The sequence below is a fragment of the Mobula hypostoma genome, chromosome 12 (genome assembly GCF_963921235.1).
Source record: "Mobula hypostoma chromosome 12, sMobHyp1.1, whole genome shotgun sequence".
Classification (NCBI taxonomy): Eukaryota; Metazoa; Chordata; class Chondrichthyes; order Myliobatiformes; family Myliobatidae; genus Mobula; species Mobula hypostoma.
In genome coordinates this window covers 8,793,620-8,812,597 of record NC_086108.1, presented here as the reverse complement: position 1 = coordinate 8,812,597, position 18,978 = coordinate 8,793,620, and the positions used below count along the sequence as shown (strand labels likewise).

Below are 18,978 nucleotides of genomic sequence, written 5' to 3'. Positions count from 1 at the left end.
GAACAGCATTGACTGAGAGGGAAAGGGCAAAGGTAGGAGGGAGGAGGAGGAGAGGTAGACAAATAAGACATAGGAGTAGAGTTGGGCCATTCGTCTGCTCCACCATTCCACCACAGCTGACTTACTTTCCCCTTCAATCCTGTTCTCCTGTCTTCTCCCCGCAATCTTTGACACCTTTACTAATCATGGACCTATCAATCTCTGCTTTAAATACACTCAACAACTTGGCCTCCACGGTTTTTGAGGCAACAAATTCCACCGATTCACTACCCTCTGGCTAAAAAAATTCCTCCTCATCCCTGTTCTAAAGGGACATCCTTGCATACTGGGGCTGTGCCCTCTGCCCCTAGACTCCCCCACAATAGGAAACATCCACTCTATATAGGCCTTTCAACATTCGATAGGTTTCAATGAGATTCCACTCCCGCCCCTTCCCTTATTCTTCTATCAAACGCTTATACATTATCCTTTTCTAACCCAGGATCATTCTTGTGAACCTCCACTGGAGCCTCTCCAACTTACCTTTTCTTAGATAAGGGGCCCAAAACTGCTCACAATACTCCAAGTGCAGTCTGACTAATGCCTTATGAAGCTTCAGCATTAATTACATCCTGCTTTGTGGCCAAGTCTGCATACGATACAAAGGTAGGTAATGTTGAGGAAGCCCGGAGGCTGTAGAAGGACTTGGACAGATTACGATAATGGACAAAGATGGAATACAGTGTCAGGAAGTGTATTGTCATGCACTTTGGTAGAAGAAATAAAAGTGTGTAGACTATTTTCTAAATGGAGAGAAAATTCAAAAATCTGAGGTGCAAACGGACTTGGGAGTCCTTGTGCAGGACTTGCCAGAGGTCAGCTTGCATGATGAGAAAGGCAAATACGATGTTAGCATTCGTTTCACGAGGACTAGAATATAAAAGCAAGAATGCAATGCTGGGGCTTTATAAGGCATTGTTGAAGCCTCACTTAGATAAGGGGCCCAGAACTGATCACAATCATCTAAGAAAGGATGTGCTGATATTGGAGAGGGTTCAAAGGAGGTTCAAGAAAATGATTCCAGGATTGAAAGGATTAACGTACGAGAAGTGTTTGATTCCTTTGAGCCGATACTCACTGGAATTCAGAAGAATGAGGGGTGATCTCATTGAAACCTATCAAATGTTGAAAGGTCTCGACTGATGTGAAGTGGATGTTTCCGATGGGGGTGGGGGGAATGTCTCGGACCAGAGGACGCAGCCTCAGACTAGAGGGACGTCCATTTAGAACGAAGATGAGGAAGAATTTCTTTACCCAGAGGGTGGTGAATCTGTGGAATTCGTTGTCACAGGTGGAGACCAGGTCATTGGGTATATTTAAGACGGAGGTTGATAGATTCCTGATTAGTCAGGGATAAGTGGAGAGGGTAATGGATCAGCCATGATGAAATGGTGGAGCAGACTCGATGGGCCAAATGGCCTAAACATGCTCCTATGTTTTATGGTCTATTGTATTCTAGTCCTCTGGAAATGAGTGCTAACATTGCTTTTGCCTTGCTTACCACTGACTCAACGGGCAAATTAACTTCAGAATTATATCCCGGGGTGTGAGGAAAGGCAAGGTTCTACTGATTGAAGTTTCCAAGGTGATGGTAAGGGTGCGCAGTGAAGGGCTGGTCTGGGTCCAGTAGTCAAGCTCTTTAACCCTAACCCCCACCAGCTGCTTTGACTAGTTTCTCTCCCAGTCACTTCCAGTAGTGCCTATTCCTGGATCAGGTGACAACTTAATCGTTCTGGTGAAACACGGGATGGCCAGTGGTGAGATACCAGGGATTCCTGCACCATCAGCACCGCACAGACACAGAGCTGAGCTTGTCACACACAGCCAGCCGGGGACACAGTTCAGCTCCTTCTGCTCTCTCTGGTGGGCTGTGACAGAACAGAAACCAGAGTGAAGGGTCTCAGCTCGAAACGTTGTCTCTTTATTCCCATCCATTGACGCTGTCCGACCTGCTGAGTACGCTGCGTGTATTGCTCCAGATTTCTAGCACCTGCAGTAGCTCTTGTGTCTATAGAACAGTGCCGCACAGAAACAGGCCCTTCAGCCCATCTAGCCCATGCTGAACTGGTATTTTGCCAAGTCCCATCAACCCGTGTCTGGATCATAGTCCTCCATATCCCTCCCATTCATGTACCTATCCAAACTACTCTTAAATGTTGCAATTGAACTCACATCCACAACTTCTACTGACAGCTCGTTCCACACTCTCACCACCCTCTGAGTGAAGAAGTTCACCCTCATGTTCCCCTTAAACATTTCACCTTAACCCATGACCTCTAGTTGACGTCTCACCCAATCTGAGGGGGAAAAGTCTGCATTCACCCTATTTAAATCCCTCTATTTCAGTACCTCATCAGATTTCCCCTCATTCTCCAATATACTCAACCCTTCCCTATAATTCAGCTCCTCAAGACCCAACAACATTCTTGTAAATTTTCTCTGCACTCTTTCAATCATATTGACATCTTTCCTGTAGGTAGGTGCCCAGAACTGCACACAATACTCCAAATTAGGTCTCACCAATGTCTTATACAACTTCAACATAACATCCCAATTGCTAACGTCCCACCAGAAACTACCTACAGATTTGGTGCGTCTTGGTCATGTGGTCAGAGTCCAGCGAATGGTAGAATTCATAGGCAGTGTGTCCGAGCAGCAAATTCGGGCGGTGACCACAGAGCTCGGTGATTCTGTAGAGAGAAAAGCAGAATCAGGCTGGGCAGCAGGTCCCACTACCTCATCAGCAGTCATTCTCCCCCTCCCTCGTCAGCCCTTGTCCTCCCCCGTCCTCTCCTCCCTCGTCAGCCCTCGTCCTCTCCTCCCTCGTCAGCCCTCGTCCTCTCCCTCCCTTGTCAGTGACCATTCTCTAGCCCATCAGTGACAGTTTTTGTCTCATTCCATGCCTGCAATCCCAAACTCCAGCCCACCTCAATCTACCTGCTGCTACAACACTTAATGCCAGGCTTGCCCATTTCAATCCCCTTGTCAGCTGGACTCCCACACTTTTAAAGATTAGGATTATTTGTCACGTACACTCAGTAGATACTTTACTAGGTACACCTACTCATTAATGCAAATATCTAATCAGCCAATCACATGGCAGCCGTCAATGCATAAAAGCATGCAGACATGGTCAAGAGGTCCAGTTGCTGTTCAGCTCAAACATCAGAACAGAGAAGAAATGTGATCTAAGTGACTTTGACCGTGGAATGATTGTTGGGGGAGGTATGGATGAAGTAGGAAGCTGGAGGAGACAGGTGGAAATGGTAAAGGGCTAGAGAAGGAGGAATCAGAAAGTAGGGGAGAGTGGACCAGGGGAGAAAGGGAAGGAAGAGGTGATCCAGGGGAAGCGATGGCAGCTGAGAAGAGCGAGAGAAGAACCAGAATGTGGAATGAGAGAGAGGGAAAGTGGAGTGAAGGGGGTGGAAAATTATCATAAGTTAGAGGAATTGGTGTTCATGCCATCAGGTTGGATGCCACACAAATGGAATGAGGTATTTTACCCCCCCCCACCCACCTTCCCCCTCACCTATCACCTGTCAGCTGTCCTCTCCCTCCAGCTAACTTATTCTGGCTTCTTCCCCCTTCCTTTCCAGTCCTGATGAAGGGTCTTGACCTGAAAGGTTGACTGTTCACTTCTCTCCATAGATGCTGCCTGAGCTCTGAGTTCCTTCAGTATTGTGTGCGTTACTCTGGATTTCCAGCATCTGCAGAATCTTGTGTCCAGCTTCCCTTTCACCCCTTCTCTTCTCCTCACCTGGTTATCACCTCCCTCTAGTGCTCCTCCTTATTCCCTTTCTCCCATGGTTCATCCTCCTCTCCTCTATCAAATTCCTCCTTCTTCAATCCTTTACCTCTTCCACCTATCATCTCCCAGCTTCTAACTTCACCACCCTACCCACCTAGCCTTCCCACTCACCTGGTATCATCTGCCAGCTTCTAACTTCACCACTCTACCCACCTAGCCTTCCCACTCACCTGGTATCATCTGCCAGCTTCTAACTTCACCACTCTACCCACCTAGCCTTCCCACTCAACTGGTATCACCCATCTCCTGCCAGCTTGAACTCCTTACCCCAGACCTCATTATGGCTCTTCCTCCTTCCTCTCCAGTCCTGAAGAAGTTGTCTTAGCCCAAAATGTCAACTATTTATTCCCTTCCATAGATGCTGCCTGACTTGCTGAGTTCCTCCAGCATTTTGGGTGTGTTGCAAATACACTGAGTGGCTACTTTATTAGATACACCTGCTCATTAATGCAAATATCTAATCAGCCAATCATGTGGTGGCAACTCAATACATTAAAGCATGTAGACATGGTCAAGAAGTTCAGTTGTTGTTCAGACCAAATGTCAGAATGGGGAATAAATGTGATCCAAGTGGCTTTGACAATGGAATGACTGTTGGTCTGAGTATCTCAGAAATTGCTGATCTCCTGAGATCTTTATGCACAACCAGAGAGTGGTGCGAAGAACAAAAAAGCATCCAGTGAGTGGTAGTTCTGTGGGTGAAAACACTTTGTTAATGAGAGAGGTCAGAGGAGAATGGACAGATTAGTTCAAGATGACAGGAAGGTGACAGTAACTCGAATAACCATGCGTTACGACACTGGTGTGCAGAAGAGCATATCTGAATGCACAACACGTCAAACCTTGAAATGGATGGAGTACAGCAGCTGGGATCCACACAACAGGCTACTGAGTGCAGTTGTTTCTTTGCCTTTGGTGTGTTTTTCTTTTGAATCTGAAACTTTGTGGAGTGGTGCCACACACAGTTTATGCTGTAACAATGCCAAGGATAATATCTGCAAGACAGCGTGTGCTGGAACAGCCCCCAGTACTGGCTCAATAAGCTGGACCCAGCAGTGAGGCATGGATTACCGTGTGGGAAATGCACTGGAAAAGTCATGTTGCTCGTCCGACCAGATCCCCGGATCACACCCTCCACTGAGAGCTGGGTCACAGACAGAGGAGAGATCTGAAGACATTCTCTTTGAGAAATGTGGATGTTCCCACTGACTCCCAGGTCTTCACAGCCCAAGGGGAAGGAGCATGAGCAGCATTGTCTTCCGGAGGTCATATCCTGGGGGCAGACACAAACCCCATGGAAGGCACCTCCTCGCCACACTGCCGACCATCTGCAGTTCCCACGGTCCGCATGAACGCTAGATCACTTTTTTCTTGCTCTCTTTTTGCACTACTTTAAATTTTTTACATACATTTCTTACTGTAATCTTAGATTTTTTTATTATGTATTGCAATGTACTGCTGCCACAACGAACTTCATGACACATACCAGTGATAGGGGGCGGCGCAGTGGCGTTGTAGGTTGGTAGATTAGTTAGTGATTGTAAATTGTCCCGTGGTTAGACTAGGATTAAATCGGGGGATTACTAGGCGTTGCAGCTCAAAGAGCTGGAAGGGCTTACTCCGTGCTTTATCTCGATACATAATTGTTAAACCCGATTTCTGATTCCGAATCCCGATGCCTGCAAGTGCGAGAGTCCGGTTCTGGGGACTGGCCTGCCCTGGAGACGGAGGTACATCTGTGCTGTTGCTTTGCTGAGCATTGTGGCCAGGGGAGCGTAACGCTACTATAGCGCCAGTAACCCGGGTTCAATTCTCGCCACCACCTGTAAGGAGTTTGTACGCTCTCCCCGTGACTGTGTGGGTTTCCTCCGGGTGCTCCGGTTTCCACCCACAGCCCAAAGGCGTATGGACAAGTTCGGATTAGTAAATTGTGGCTGTGCAATGTTGTCGCCGGAGCATAGCCACACCTGTGGGCTGCCCCCAGCACATCCTCAGGAATGCTGGTTGTTAACGCCAACAACACCCCTCACTGATTCAGCAATCCCAGACCCCCAAAGACTGCCTGAGAACACTCTCCAGCACTATGGTACCAAGTGCTCTTTAAATGTGTGCAGCAAACCCACTGTTGTTCTATTTTCAGCCCGAGGCTGGCAGCCCGCCAGTGAACAAAACGTTCCGATGTACAGAGACAGTGGCGGTCAGGAATTTAACCCCTCAGACTCATTCCCTGCTTTTCTTCACGTATCCTAGACACGTACAGCTGTAGGAAAACAGATATGATTACTGCAGCCCCTTCCCCTCCCTCCCCCCCCACCCAGCCTCTGAGATCACTCCCAGCCCCTCCCAGGGCATTATACCAAGGCTTGCTTTCACCTCTAGGAGTGACACCCTGGGGGCTTTAAATCATTAAAAAATACTTCCTTGTCATCTGGGGACCCAAACAGTTCTTCCAGGTGAGGTAACACTTCACCTGCGAATATGCTGGGGTTGTCTATTGTGTCCGGTACTCCTGATGTGGCCTCCTCTACATTGGTGAGGCCCCGTCATAAATCAGATCTTGCACCTCCGCACCATCTGAAAAAGGCGGAATTTCCCGGTGGCCAAACATTTAAATTCCAATTCCAATATTTGGGTCCATGGGCTCCTCTTGTTCCAAGATGAGGCCACACTCAGGGTGGAGGAGCAACACCTTATATTCCGTCCAGGTAGCCTCCAACCTGATGGCATGAACATGGATTTTGTTCCGGTGAAAAAAAAATCCTTCCTTGTTCTTCTAATCCCCACTCTGGCCTCTTCTCATCTCTCCCTGCCCTTTCTCCTATGGTCCACTCTCCTCTCCTATCAGATTCCTCCTTCTCCAGCCCTTAATCTTTTCTACCTACCTGGCTTCACCTATCACCTTCTAGCAATCCTCCTTCCTCTCCCCCAACCTTTTTATTCTGGTGTCTTCCCCTTTCCTTTCCAGTCCAGAAGGAGGATCTTGGCCGGAAACGTCGACTGTTTATTCATCTCCACAGATTCTGCCTGGCCTGCTGAGCTTCCCCCCCCCCCACCCCCAGAGCATTTTGTGTGTTGCTGCCTCGTCATTCGCTTATTCCTGCTTGTGGGATCGTGTTCACTGACAGACCACCACAGAGCCTGTAGCACGACGGGAGGATCTGCATTGGAATGGAATTTCTCATCTTTCCACCTTTGGTTTTGAGGAGGTTTTGGCCCATCGGCCAATACTAGCTCACAGAGAAATCCCATTCTCTCTCACAATTTCATTATCACCGGCATGTGACGTGAAATTTGTTAATTTAGCAGCAGCAGTTCAATGCAATATATAATATAGCAGACAAAAAAATAAAATAAAAATAAGTAAATCAATTACATATATTGAATATTTAAAAAACGTGCAAAAACAGAAATACAGTAAATTAAAAAAAAGTGAGGTAGTGTCCAAAGACTCAATGTCCATTTAGGAATCAGATGTCAGAGGGGAAGAAGCTGTTCCTGAATCGCTGAGTGTGTGCCTTCAGGCTTCTGTACCTCCTACCTGATGGTAACAGTGAGAAAAGGGCATGTCCTGGGTGCTGGAGGTCCTTAATAATGGACGCTGCCTTTCTGAGACACCGCTCCCTGAAGATGTCCTGGGTACTTTGTAGGCGAGTACCCAAGATGGAGCTGACTAGATTTACAACTTCCTGCAGCTTCTTTCGGTCCTGTGCAGTAGCCCTCCCATACCAGACAGTGATGCAGCCTGTCAGAGTGCTCTCCACAGTACATCTATAGAAGTTTTTGAGTGTATTTGTTGACATGCCAAATCTCTTCAAACTCCTAATAAAGTCTTGCCTTCTTTATAACTACATCAATATGTTGGGACCAGGTTAGATCCTCAGAGATCTTGACACCCAGGAACTTGAAGCTGCTCACTCTCTCCACTTCTGATCCCTTTATGAGGATTGGTATGTGTTCCTTCATCTTACCCTTCCTGAAGTCCACAATCAGCTCTTCCGTCTTACTGACATTGAGTGCCAGGTTGTTGCTGCGACACCATTCCACTAGTTGGCATACCTCACTCCTGTACTCCCTCTCGTCACCACCTGAGATTCTATCAACAATGCTTGTATCGTCAGCAAATTTATGGATGGTATTTGAGCTATGCCTAGCCACACAGTCATGTGTAGATATAGAGTAGAGCAGTGGGCTAAGCACACACCCCTGAGGTGCGCCAGTGTTGATCGTCAGCGGTTCCAGTCAACCGTTGCCTCAGCGTTCCAACCACCTTCCTCCAGGTTCCACCACTTATAGTAGTCAGTCCAGACATCCCAAAAAGCTGTGGATTTGATGGGATGTGGGAAGAAACTGTAGCCCCAGGTGCAGGGGGAACCCATGTGGCATTTATTCCTGGGGACGTCAGCTCGTGCAGACGGCACACAAAGGAAGGTCAGGATTGAAACAGGGTCACTGCAGCTGTGAAGCATCACCACCATTAGCTGTGCCTGTGTCTGCGGTGAGGCAAAGCAACCAGCATTCACCGAGACAGCACGGTATCCAGTGTCAGTCAGTGATTCACTCTCACTCCCACCGCCCACACCACAATAATGAGCTCAGCTGAGAATCTGTGGCTTCAGCCCGCAGCGAGTGGTGAGAGTTTCTCAAGCTGCCCCCCCCCACCCTCACCCCGTCTGCCTACCGTGCATCGCAGTAGGTGAACTTCATGTCCATGCCGTGCCGACTCAGGAAGGACTTGCTGTCCAGCCGAACCTCGATGCTGGTGGGGTCAGGGATGGGCTCGCAGATCATCAGCAGGAAGGACATCGGGATGGCGCTGTTTGAAGGAGATTTGGGGTTCACCTCGCATTGTTGTATGTGTCCCGTGCAGTGCAGCACCTAGGCAGAGAAAGCGCAGTCAGAAACACAGTGAATCCCAGCACTCAGTGGGTCAGCGAGTGTGGGAGTGAAGGGTAAATGGGAGTTGCTGAGAGTTCAGACACCAACCTGTCGGGCTGATGGGGGGGGGGGTGAAATGGATAAGCCTGGCATTACGGAGGCACCAATGAGGGTTGTGGCAGCAGGTAGATGGAGGTGGGTGGGAGGCGCTGAATGAGGCAGGAATGATGGCTGACGAGGGAGATAGAGAACTGCTGTGAGGTGGTGGGAACCGCTGCCCCGCCTGACTCCGCTCCTCTCAGTAGTCATCACCCAAACTTGCTGCTCAGACACTGCCGATGAATTCTACCATTCTGGCCACATGACCAAGACACACCAAATCTGTAAGTAGTTCCTGTCGGGATGTTATATTGAAGTTGTACAAGATACTGGCGAGGTCTAATTTGGAGTATTGTGTGCAGTTTTGGTCACCTACCTACAGGAAAGATGTCAATAAGACTGAAAGAGTGCAGAAAAACTTTACAAGGCTGTTGTCGGGTCTTGAGGATCTGAGTTATAGGGAAAGGTTGAATAGGTTACTACATTATTCCCTGGAGCCTAGGAGAATGAGGGAAGAGTTGACAGACGTATACAAAATTATGAGGTGTTTAGTTCAGGTGAATGCAAACATTTTCCCCTCAAGTTGTGAGACTAGTACTGGAGGTCATAGGTGTAAGGTGAAATATTTAAGGGGAACCTGAGGGGAAACATCTTCACTCAGAGGGTGGTGAGAGTGTGGAATGAGCTGCCAGTGCAAGTGGTGCATGCAAGTTTGGATAGGTACATGGATGAGAGAGGTATGGAGGGCTATGGTCTAACGGGACCGGGCAAATTAATAGTTCAGCGCCACTCGATAGGGCTTGTACGATGCTATGAAGGGGAGCAGTTCATTCGGTCCTTGGACCCTCCATTCACTGGGCATCTCCATCCAGGATGAGAGAATAGAAAGCTCGTCACCTGTATCCCATTGTGGGTCAGTGTTCCATGAACCGTGTCTATATCCCGGACCACCTACAACTGCTCTGTCTTTAATTGCCATGAAGCCTCCCAGGACCACGTCCCAAACCTGCCACTTCACCCAGAAAGGAGAAAGACAACAGGGTTCAAGGAACATCACCGTAAGTACATAAGAACTAGGAGCAGGAGTCGGCTGTCTGGCCTGTCAGCTGATCTGGCTGTGGAGTCAGCGCTAATTACCTGTCTTCTCCCCAACACCCTTAATTTCCCTGCTATATATAAACAAACTGTTCTAAATATATTTAATGAGGTAGCCTCCACTGCTTCCCTGGGCAGTGAATTCCACAGATTCACCGCTCTAGGAAAAGCAGTTTCTCCTCATCTCCATTCTAAATCTATTCCCCCGAACAGCTCTGTTCCCCTGCTCTAATCTCACAACTTTTCCTGCCTGTATCTATCTAGCCCTCACATACTTTTATGTCCCACCACCCCACCCAGAGATTCCCTGGCAACTCCCACACCATCCCGAACTGGAAGTGCATCGTCGGTCCTTAAACTCAACGAGCTCCCTCCTCGACTGCAGGAGCGACTTCACCAGGGAGGGAGAAGTTCAAGGTCAGCTGTCCCTGCACAAGTCAGTGTTTAGACATGGGAAGGCAGCTTGTTCCAAGATGAGGCCACCCTCAGGGTGGAGGACCAGCACCTCATATTCCATCTGGGCAGCCACGACCTGATGGCAAGAATATCAAATTCTCTTTCCAGTAAAAAGAAATTCCTTCTTCCTCTTCTTCTATTCCCCACTCTGGCCTGCCTCTCACCCCTCCCTGCTGCCCCTCCTCCTTCCCTTTCTCCTATGGAACACTCTCCTCTCCTATCAGATTCCTTCCTCTCCTGCCCTTTATCTTTATCTTTCCCATCCACATGGCTTTACCTATTACCTATTATCTTGTCCTCCTTCTCCTCCCCCTCCTTTTTCTGGTATCTTCCCCTTCCTTCTCAATCCTGAAGAAGGGTCTTGGCCCGAAACATCAACTGCTTACTCATTTCCATAGATGCTGCCTGACCTGCTGAGTCCCTCCAGCATTTTGTGCGTGGCAGCTGCAGCTGGTTTAGCCGCGCTGCTTGGTGCAACCACAAGATTCGGACTGCATGGGCATGTTACTTACTCTCCACGTTGCTGATTTGATGGTGACGGCCCGTTTCCCGTTCACCAGCGTAGATTTCATCCTCATGAAGAAGTCCCTCTGGGCCTGGGCCTCCCGCTTCGCTGTGAGGCCTTGCACTGACGAATCCACAGGAAGAAACAAATCAGCCAGTCAGTTGATTAAACAATAGATGGAGTTAGACAGTTAATTTTGTCAATAAGTGAATTAGTCCACTTTGATTAAACTGACTAGCTTAATCACTCCCCCAATATTACCACCTCCATGTGACACTGCCAAGCCCACTAGTATTAATAGTCCCCTCCAATATTAGTGCTCAAAGGCCCACCAGTACTCCAGCGCATGAGCCCCTGACATTACGAGCCCCAGACCATCGACATTACAGTTCTGACATTCTGACATCACAACTCTGGGTGGCAATATTGAGGTCCTTCATTGGTCTGGGCCGACCACGGATGTTGCCTCCCAGCTGCCTGCGTGACACTGCTAGGGCAGTACGACACGGACAGTAAGCTGTTGCCCATGCAGCAGCCACCGCCTCTCCGTGCAGCTGATGAATCCGAAAGAACTGCAGGCACCGATACTGTATGGCAACAGCGGCATCGCAGGCGTTGCCAGTCAGCGTTGAACTCAATGTAGGAGTGCCTTAAGGACTCCAGCTCTGGGTTCAACCCTCGGGGTTTACTGCCGAAGCCTCCCCCATGAGTGGGTAGTGGAGGTTAGATATCAGAGATTTCCCTTTCATAGATGAACTGCCAACCACGGCTGACAAGCCCCATCTGCACAAAGTGACTGGTTTTAAGGCACCAGAAACCCACTTTTACTCCTTCCCCAGTCAGTAGAAACTGTTCTGCCAGGCTGAGTAGCTAAGCCACATGTGAAGGCCAGGAACTGGACTTGGTTGTCAGAGGCTATTTGAGACACATGTCATTGGGAGCATTTGATAGGTAGTGGGAGCTTGTCCCCATTACATCCTCCTGACTATAACCTTAAGGAACCGTGGCAGTATTTCCACTCTGATTACAGTGATCAGCCCCCTAAATACTCGTGTGTGTGCCTGATCCCCCCACATTCCCAACGGACAGCACACTCCATGGACCAGGGAGAGCACCTCAACCCTTGACAGAATCACTTAAGAATTATTAATCAGGTGTACATCAAAACACACAGTGAAATGTGTCGTTTGCGCCAACAACCATCACAGTCCAAGTCTGTGCTGGGGGCAGCCCACAAGTGTCACAACGCTTCCAGCCCCAGCGTAGCACGCCCACAACTAACCTGTATGTCTTAGGAATGTGGGAGGAAACCAGAGCGCCAGGAGGAAACCCACGTGGTCACGGGGAAAATGTACAAACTCCTCACAGACTGCAGTGGGATTTGAACCCAGCTTGTTGCTGGTGCTGTAACAGCGTTACACTAACTGCTATGCTACTGCGCTGCCCAACTACGAACTGCCACCCCACCACCCACTTTGCTCAAAGATTCAAAGTATATTTATTACTATATACAGTGTATAACCCTGGAATCCATCTTCCCTCTGAACAAAGAAAATCATGGAACCCATTTAAAGAAAATCATAAAACCCCTGCCCCATGTGCAAAAAAAAAGACAAATCATGCCAACAGCAACAAAAATATACACAAGTGAAAAAGACACAATATAAAACACGAAGTCAAAAGAGTCCAGGCATATTCAGTTCAGTGTTTGTTATTTGCAGACCACCCTGATTCAAAATCACCCAAAATAGCAACAGAGAATAAAAGGATCTCCCCTGCAGAACCACATTGTGCATTTTGTTGTCTACATTGTTCTGGCACCCTACTCCCCTCTGAACCCTTTACTCTCCCCGTGCACCCGCTCCCCACCAATGGATGTGTGTTGGGGGAGGGAAGTGGGTGAGAGACCCTCACCTTGACGTGCCATCAGTAGGTCCTTCACTTCCTCCTCATCACATGGGTGGATGAACTCAAAGATGCTGTGGCCGATCAGAGCAAGCTGTGGGAGTAGAGAGTGGGGAACCGTAAGTCTCGAACTGCTTAACCGATAAAAGACACCCAGCTCTCATACAGACCAAAACTGGGTAACAAACAAGTTTATGGATTTATGGACATCCATTTGATTTTGTCTGGAACAGGAGCCCCAACCGTTTTTATGCCATGGGCCAATACAGTTAACTGAGGGGTCAGTGGGCCTGAGGTTGGGAACCCCTGGTTTAGAAGTTGACAAAATGTTCTGTGGAATTCACTGCCGCAGGTGGCTGTGGAGGCCAAGTCATTCGGTACACTTAGAGTGGAGATTGACATGAGGAAGTCTGCAGATGCTGGAAGTTCAAGCAACACACACAACATGCTGGTGAACGCAGCAGGCCAGGCAGCATCTATTGGAAGAGGTACAGTCGACGTTTCGGGCCGAGACCCTTCGTCAGGACAAACTGAAAGAAGAGATAGTAAGAGATTTACTCCAGCAGTGAAACTGTCAGTCTGTGTTCTAACAATGGTGTGTGATTACTGTGGGGAGATTACATATAAAGAAGTTCTCTCCACCACCCCCCCACCCCCACTACTGGTTCTTGTTTGAATTTAATAGTATTTGCTCCATAAGACGTAGCAGCAGAATTAGGCCATGTGGCCCATCGAGTCCGTTCCACCAGTTCATCAGCTGATCTATTTCCCTCTCAGCTCCACTCTCCCTGTCTTCTCCCCAAATCCTTTCATGCCCTGACTAATCAAGAATCTCTGCCTTAAATATACCCACAGACTTGGCAACAAATTTCACAGTTTCACCACTCTCTGGCTAAAGAAATTCCTCCTCATCTCCTTTCGAAAAGGACACCTCTCTATTCTGACGGTTTCTCCTCTGATCTTAGACACTCCCACCATAGGCAGTGATCTCAGCATTAATCCCGATCCCAATATTATAAATCCGATGCCCAATATTACAGCCTTTGGACTTCCCATATGTCAATCCCTGTGGCTACCCATTCCTAAACTGATGTGTCTGATGATGGTCTTCTCTGCGGCCACAATGAGGCCAGAGGCAGGCTGGAGGAGCAACACCTTGTATTCTATCTGGCTAGCCTCGAATCTGAGGGCATAAGCATCGATTTCTTTAACTTCTGGTGACCACTCCCCTCTGCTCCTCCCTCCGCTTTGTTTTCCCTCATTCTGGAGGACCTCTCATCCCTTTTCATCTCTTCCCTTGCCCTCATGACCTGCCCATCACTTCCCCTGCTTCCCCTCCTCCTTCCCTGTCTCCCATTGTCTACTCTCTTGGGGTGTATGGGGTGTCAGGGAGGGGTAGCACCTCTGGTGGGGGAGCATGTTGCATCCTTTTCAGGGCGGTTAGTCCACCTTTGGTCCCCACCTGGCACTCAGCTCTCACCTGTGGCTCCCCATAGCTGTTTGCATGCGACAGCGGCCACACCCCGGGCAACGGCTTCGACAAGCCGGCTAAACCAGGTGAGGGTAGCCGACGGGTCTCAACCCTCGGTGAGATAGGGAGTTGTCTATCCCAGCATGTGAAGACAGACTCCGGCGGATTGAACGGACGAGACCAATGGAAGGTCCAACGGTCAAGAAGGCAGTCTCTGCAAGCGTTGTGGAACGTGTAGAGCAGGACAAGACACAGAAGACGTCCTGGTCATGCACTGCGCCTAGTCCCATCGCCAACCGTCTAGACTCTGTCTTGCCACTGGATCCAGATGGGAATTGGGAAGAGAGAGTGAGGCTGACGCTGCGCAACTCTCCCTCACTTAAATCCAAATCACGCGCTAGTCTCGACACCATCATAATGGTGTCAAGGTTCTCATCGATGCCAATGATGGACGAACAAGGACTCTCTTATCAGATTCCTTCTTCTTCCGCCCTTTACCTCTTCCACCCATCACGTCCCAGCTTTGCTTCTTCCATCCCCTCACCCACTTTCCCCCTCACCTATCACCTGCCAGCTTGTACTCTTTCACCTCCGCCCAACTTCTTATTCTGCCTTCTGTCCCCTTCCTCTCCAGTCCTGATGACAGGTCTTGGCCCACAATGTTGACTCCATAGATGCTGCCAGCCCTGCTGAGTTTGGAGTTCCCAACCTTTTTTTTAATGCCGTGGAGCCCCTACCATCAACCAAGGGGTCCGTGGATCTGAGGCTGGGGGAACCCTGGCATTTTGAGCGTTTCTAAGATCACCAATGTCGCAGGCTGAAGACATGTCATATCAAAATCCCAATCTCACAAAATAGGGAATGCAGGGACGTAGACCATGTGCAGGCAGAAGGAATTCGTTTAAATTTGGCATCCTACTCAGCACAGCCATCATTGCTGAAGGGCCTGTTCCTGTGCTGTACTGTGTCTAGATGTCCAAAACTGAAGATCAAAAGCCAGAATTATAACAGTCACAGGCCTCTGTTATTACAGTCTCATGATCCCCAATTCTCTACACCTAGAAGACCTCCAATGCGATGAGACCCCGACATCACAGTCCATGCATCCCAGCTGCCATGGCCAACGAAGCCCTGGGACAGTGAATCCACTGGGAGCGTTAGAGGCTGCGACACACGCGAGTCCACAAGTCCACTGGAGGCTGAAGGCCGGACCTTGGGTTGGAAGTGTGAGTGTGGTGTGGAGTTGGATGGGTGGGAGGAAAGGGGCTTGCTTAGCTGTTGTCGTTACCTGTCTTGTTCTGCTGGACTTTGGGGGCATACTATATTGGTGCCTTAAAGAGGACCACAACCTTATCGAAGGATTTGGGGGCTTGTGTGCCTCAATGACCAGGTGAGCTATGCTGGCTGGAGTCAGGGCTTTGCGTTTTGGCTCTTGGGAGGGTCACCCATGCCAAACAGGCCAAAGGGTAGAGGCCAGACTAAGAGTGGCCCACAGGTTCGGGGGTTCAGCTCAGGGCTAACAACCTTGACTGGTCAAACAAAATTGTTAGGGAAACAGCAATGAAGAGTCCTTCTACATCGGTGTGCAACAGGATTCCCGGGTCTTGCCTAACTGACAGTAGTGGAAACAGAGAGCAAGCTCCTGGCACAGTGAAGGGAGCCCTGAACAGCGCCACGGACGGAGGACCTTCACTGCCAGCAAGGGACGTAACGGGCAGCAAGTCTGATGGCGCCAGAATGTGTGGCAACAGTTGTACATCCGTTGTTGACACAATGGATATACTCCATGGTATGTTTCCATTGTACATGTGATAAATGAACAAATCTGAATTCGAATTACATAACCCGGGCCTCTGCCATGCATTAACCCTTTGATCACCTGGGTCAGCCCGAGATATCTGTTCACGTTCTCCGACAGGTATACGATGTCACCTTCTTCCGTCAGCACCATGAAGAAGCCATCGACCGCTCGGAGGTAAAAGGCGTTCAAGTGCACGGCCAAACCACTCTCCGCTGGCACTGTATGACAGAGTAACAGACCGTCAGTGACAGTAGGGAAAAGACTAGTTCAGCTGCCTTCAGATGGACCCCAGCCAAGTCTGGGCTCCCAAGCCAGCCAGCTAGCGCTGATTCTGATCACTCACGGAGCACTGTAAACAGGTGGAAGGTACTCCTTCAGCTATAGGCAGGCATCTGAGAAGCTGGGGGGAGAAACAATTCACAGAAGCTGAACCAATTTAGAAGCACCTAGGGGCTGCAGACAGAGGGAGAAGGTCCCTGCTTGGCGCTGGTGAGCCATTGGGAGATACTCTGCCCGAGTGCACTGATTACATTGAAGGCAGAGTCCAACAGATCGTTTGTTGGACGTGCGAGAATTTTTTTTGTTTGGGGGGTGGTTCCAAGGTTAACAAACAGCCAAGGCAAATTGGCAGAGAAGGAAAAGATTCAGTAAAGGGGATGAGGGCACATGGAGGGGAGAGGGCAAAAAGGTGCCCCCACTGTTTGACAAGCAGGGTAGTTTCTGAAGACAAAGGTGGTGGTGGGGAGTCGGTACTTGGAACTGGTCCCCGCGGGACAGACCATCTGCCTGTCAGCTCCTCTATATTCCCATATCATGGCACAATGCAGAACAGACAGAGAGAGAGAGACGGTGTGAGACAGAGAGATAGAGACACACATAAACACATGGGGGGGGAGAGAAAGAAAGAAAGAGAGAGGCAGGCAGAGGGGGAGAGAGGAAGAGACACACACACACACAGAGGGGGAGGGGGAGAGAGAGAGACACATACACGGGGGGGGGAGAGGCAGAGAGAGAGACACACACACACAGGGGGGAAGAGCGAGAAAGAGAGAGACACACACACACAGAAGGGGGAGGGAGAGAGAGAGGGAGAGAGAGACACACACACACAGAGAAGGGGAAGAGAGAGAAAGAGAGAGAGAGGCGGAGGGGGAGAGAGAGGCAGAGAGAGACGCACACGGGGGGGTAGAGACACACACACACACACGGGGGGGGAGAGAGGCAGAGAGAGACACACACGGGGGGGTAGAGACACACACACACGGGGGGGAGAGAGGCAGAGAGAGAGAGAGAGACACACACACACGGGGGGGAGAGAGGCAGAGAGAGAGAGAGAGACACAGAGAGAGAGAGAGAGGAGGAGAGGGAGAGAACAAGAAAGAAGCTGCCACTTACCGGACCGGAGGAGGGTCCGGAGCCGCAGGTAGCTGATGGCCACCCGCATGACGGAGGCTTTGTCCAGGTGGGAGGCGGCGCCGCGGGGCAGCGGTAGCTGCTGGGCCAGTTGGTACATCACCTCGGTCTCCCGTCCGCGGCGGCTACGGGCCGCGTCCCGGGACCGTTCGCGGCGCTGCTGGGTCGGGGCCTGGTCCTCGGCCTCCCCGCCCATCTCCCCCATCCCCGCAGCCTCCTCCTCACAGCCCGCTCCGGCGAGTCGTGGGACAAACCGCCCGCCCCCCTCGGTCCGGTCCGGACCGGCGGAAAGGCCTTCAAGCCCTGGGACTCGGGTTATTTAAACGCTCGGATCCACAGGCCTGCTCCCTGATCCCAATATCGGCTCGACGCTCCGAGCTCGAATAAACCACCACCACCACCACCACCACCACCTCCTCCCTCTCACGTCCCGTCCCAGCGAGGAAAACAAAACACGAAATCCGATCCGCCCCCTGTCTGACGACCGCGCCGTCTTTAACCCTCGGCTGCCCGGAGGCCGCACAGAATCCCCGTCCTCCCGTACGCTCCACTCTCCGCCTCTTTCACCCCCCTCTCTTTTACTCCTCTCTCTCTACACCCCTCCCTCTCCTACACCCTTCCCTCCTTTACACTCCTCCCTTACCCCCACACACACCGCCCTCTCACTCCTCCCCTCGCCACCTCTCTCTTTCACACTCTCTCACTCCTCCCCTCGCCATCTCTCTCTTTCACACTCTCTCACTCCTCCCCTCGCCATCTCTCTCTTTCACACTCTCTCACTCCTCCCCTCGCTCCTCTCTCTTTCACACTCTCTCACTCCTCCCCTCGCCACCTCTCTCTTTCACACTCTCTCACTCCTCCCCTCGCTCCTCTCTCTTTCACACTCTCTCACTCCTCCCTTCGCCACCTCTCTCTTTCACACTCTCTCACTCCTCCCCTCGCTCCTCTCTCTTTCACACTCTCTCACTCCTCCCTTCGCCACCTCTCTCTTTCACACTCTCTCACTCCTCCCCTCGCCACCTCTCTCTTTCACACTCTCTCACCCCTCCCCTCGCTCCTCTCTCTTTCACACTCTCTCACTCCTCCCTTCGCCACCTCTCTCTTTCACACTCTCTCACTCCTCCCCTCGCCACCTCTCTCTTTCACACTTCCTCACTCCTCCCCTCGCCATCTCTCTCTTTCACACTCTCTCACTCCTACCCTCGCCACCTCTCTCTTTCACACTCTCTCACTCCCCTTGCCACCTCTCTCTTTCACACTCTCTCACTCCTCCCCTCGCTCCTCTCTCTTTCACACTCTCTCACTCCTACCCTCGCCACCTCTCTCTTTCACACTCTCTCACTCCCCTTGCCACCTCTCTCTTTCACACTCTCTCACTCCTCCCCTCGCCACCTCTCTCTTTCACACTCCTCCCCTCGCCACCTTATTCTCTCTCTTTCACACTCCCTGCTCTTACTCTTCCCCTCACCACCTCTCTCTCACCACACTGCACCTAACCCTCCCTCTGTCTC

General features: G+C 50.4%; 1 protein-coding gene across 2 annotated transcripts in view; it reads right to left on the bottom strand.

Moving 5' to 3' along the window:
* LOC134354603 (hypoxia-inducible factor 3-alpha-like) overlaps positions 1-17,861 on the bottom strand; it is a 60,577-nt gene extending 42,716 nt beyond the window's left edge. For both annotated transcript variants that reach the window (XM_063063598.1, XM_063063599.1), the window contains exons 1-6: positions 17,450-17,861; positions 16,133-16,272; positions 12,792-12,876; positions 10,885-11,000; positions 8,526-8,722; positions 2,623-2,729 (exon numbers count right to left, since the gene is read on the bottom strand). In XM_063063598.1, the coding sequence (XP_062919668.1) occupies positions 2,623-2,729; positions 8,526-8,722; positions 10,885-11,000; positions 12,792-12,876; positions 16,133-16,272; positions 17,450-17,672 (868 nt within the window). In that variant the 5' untranslated portion in view covers positions 17,673-17,861. The remainder of the gene's footprint in view (positions 1-2,622; positions 2,730-8,525; positions 8,723-10,884; positions 11,001-12,791; positions 12,877-16,132; positions 16,273-17,449) is intronic.
* Between the last annotated feature and the right edge of the window lie 1,117 nt (positions 17,862-18,978).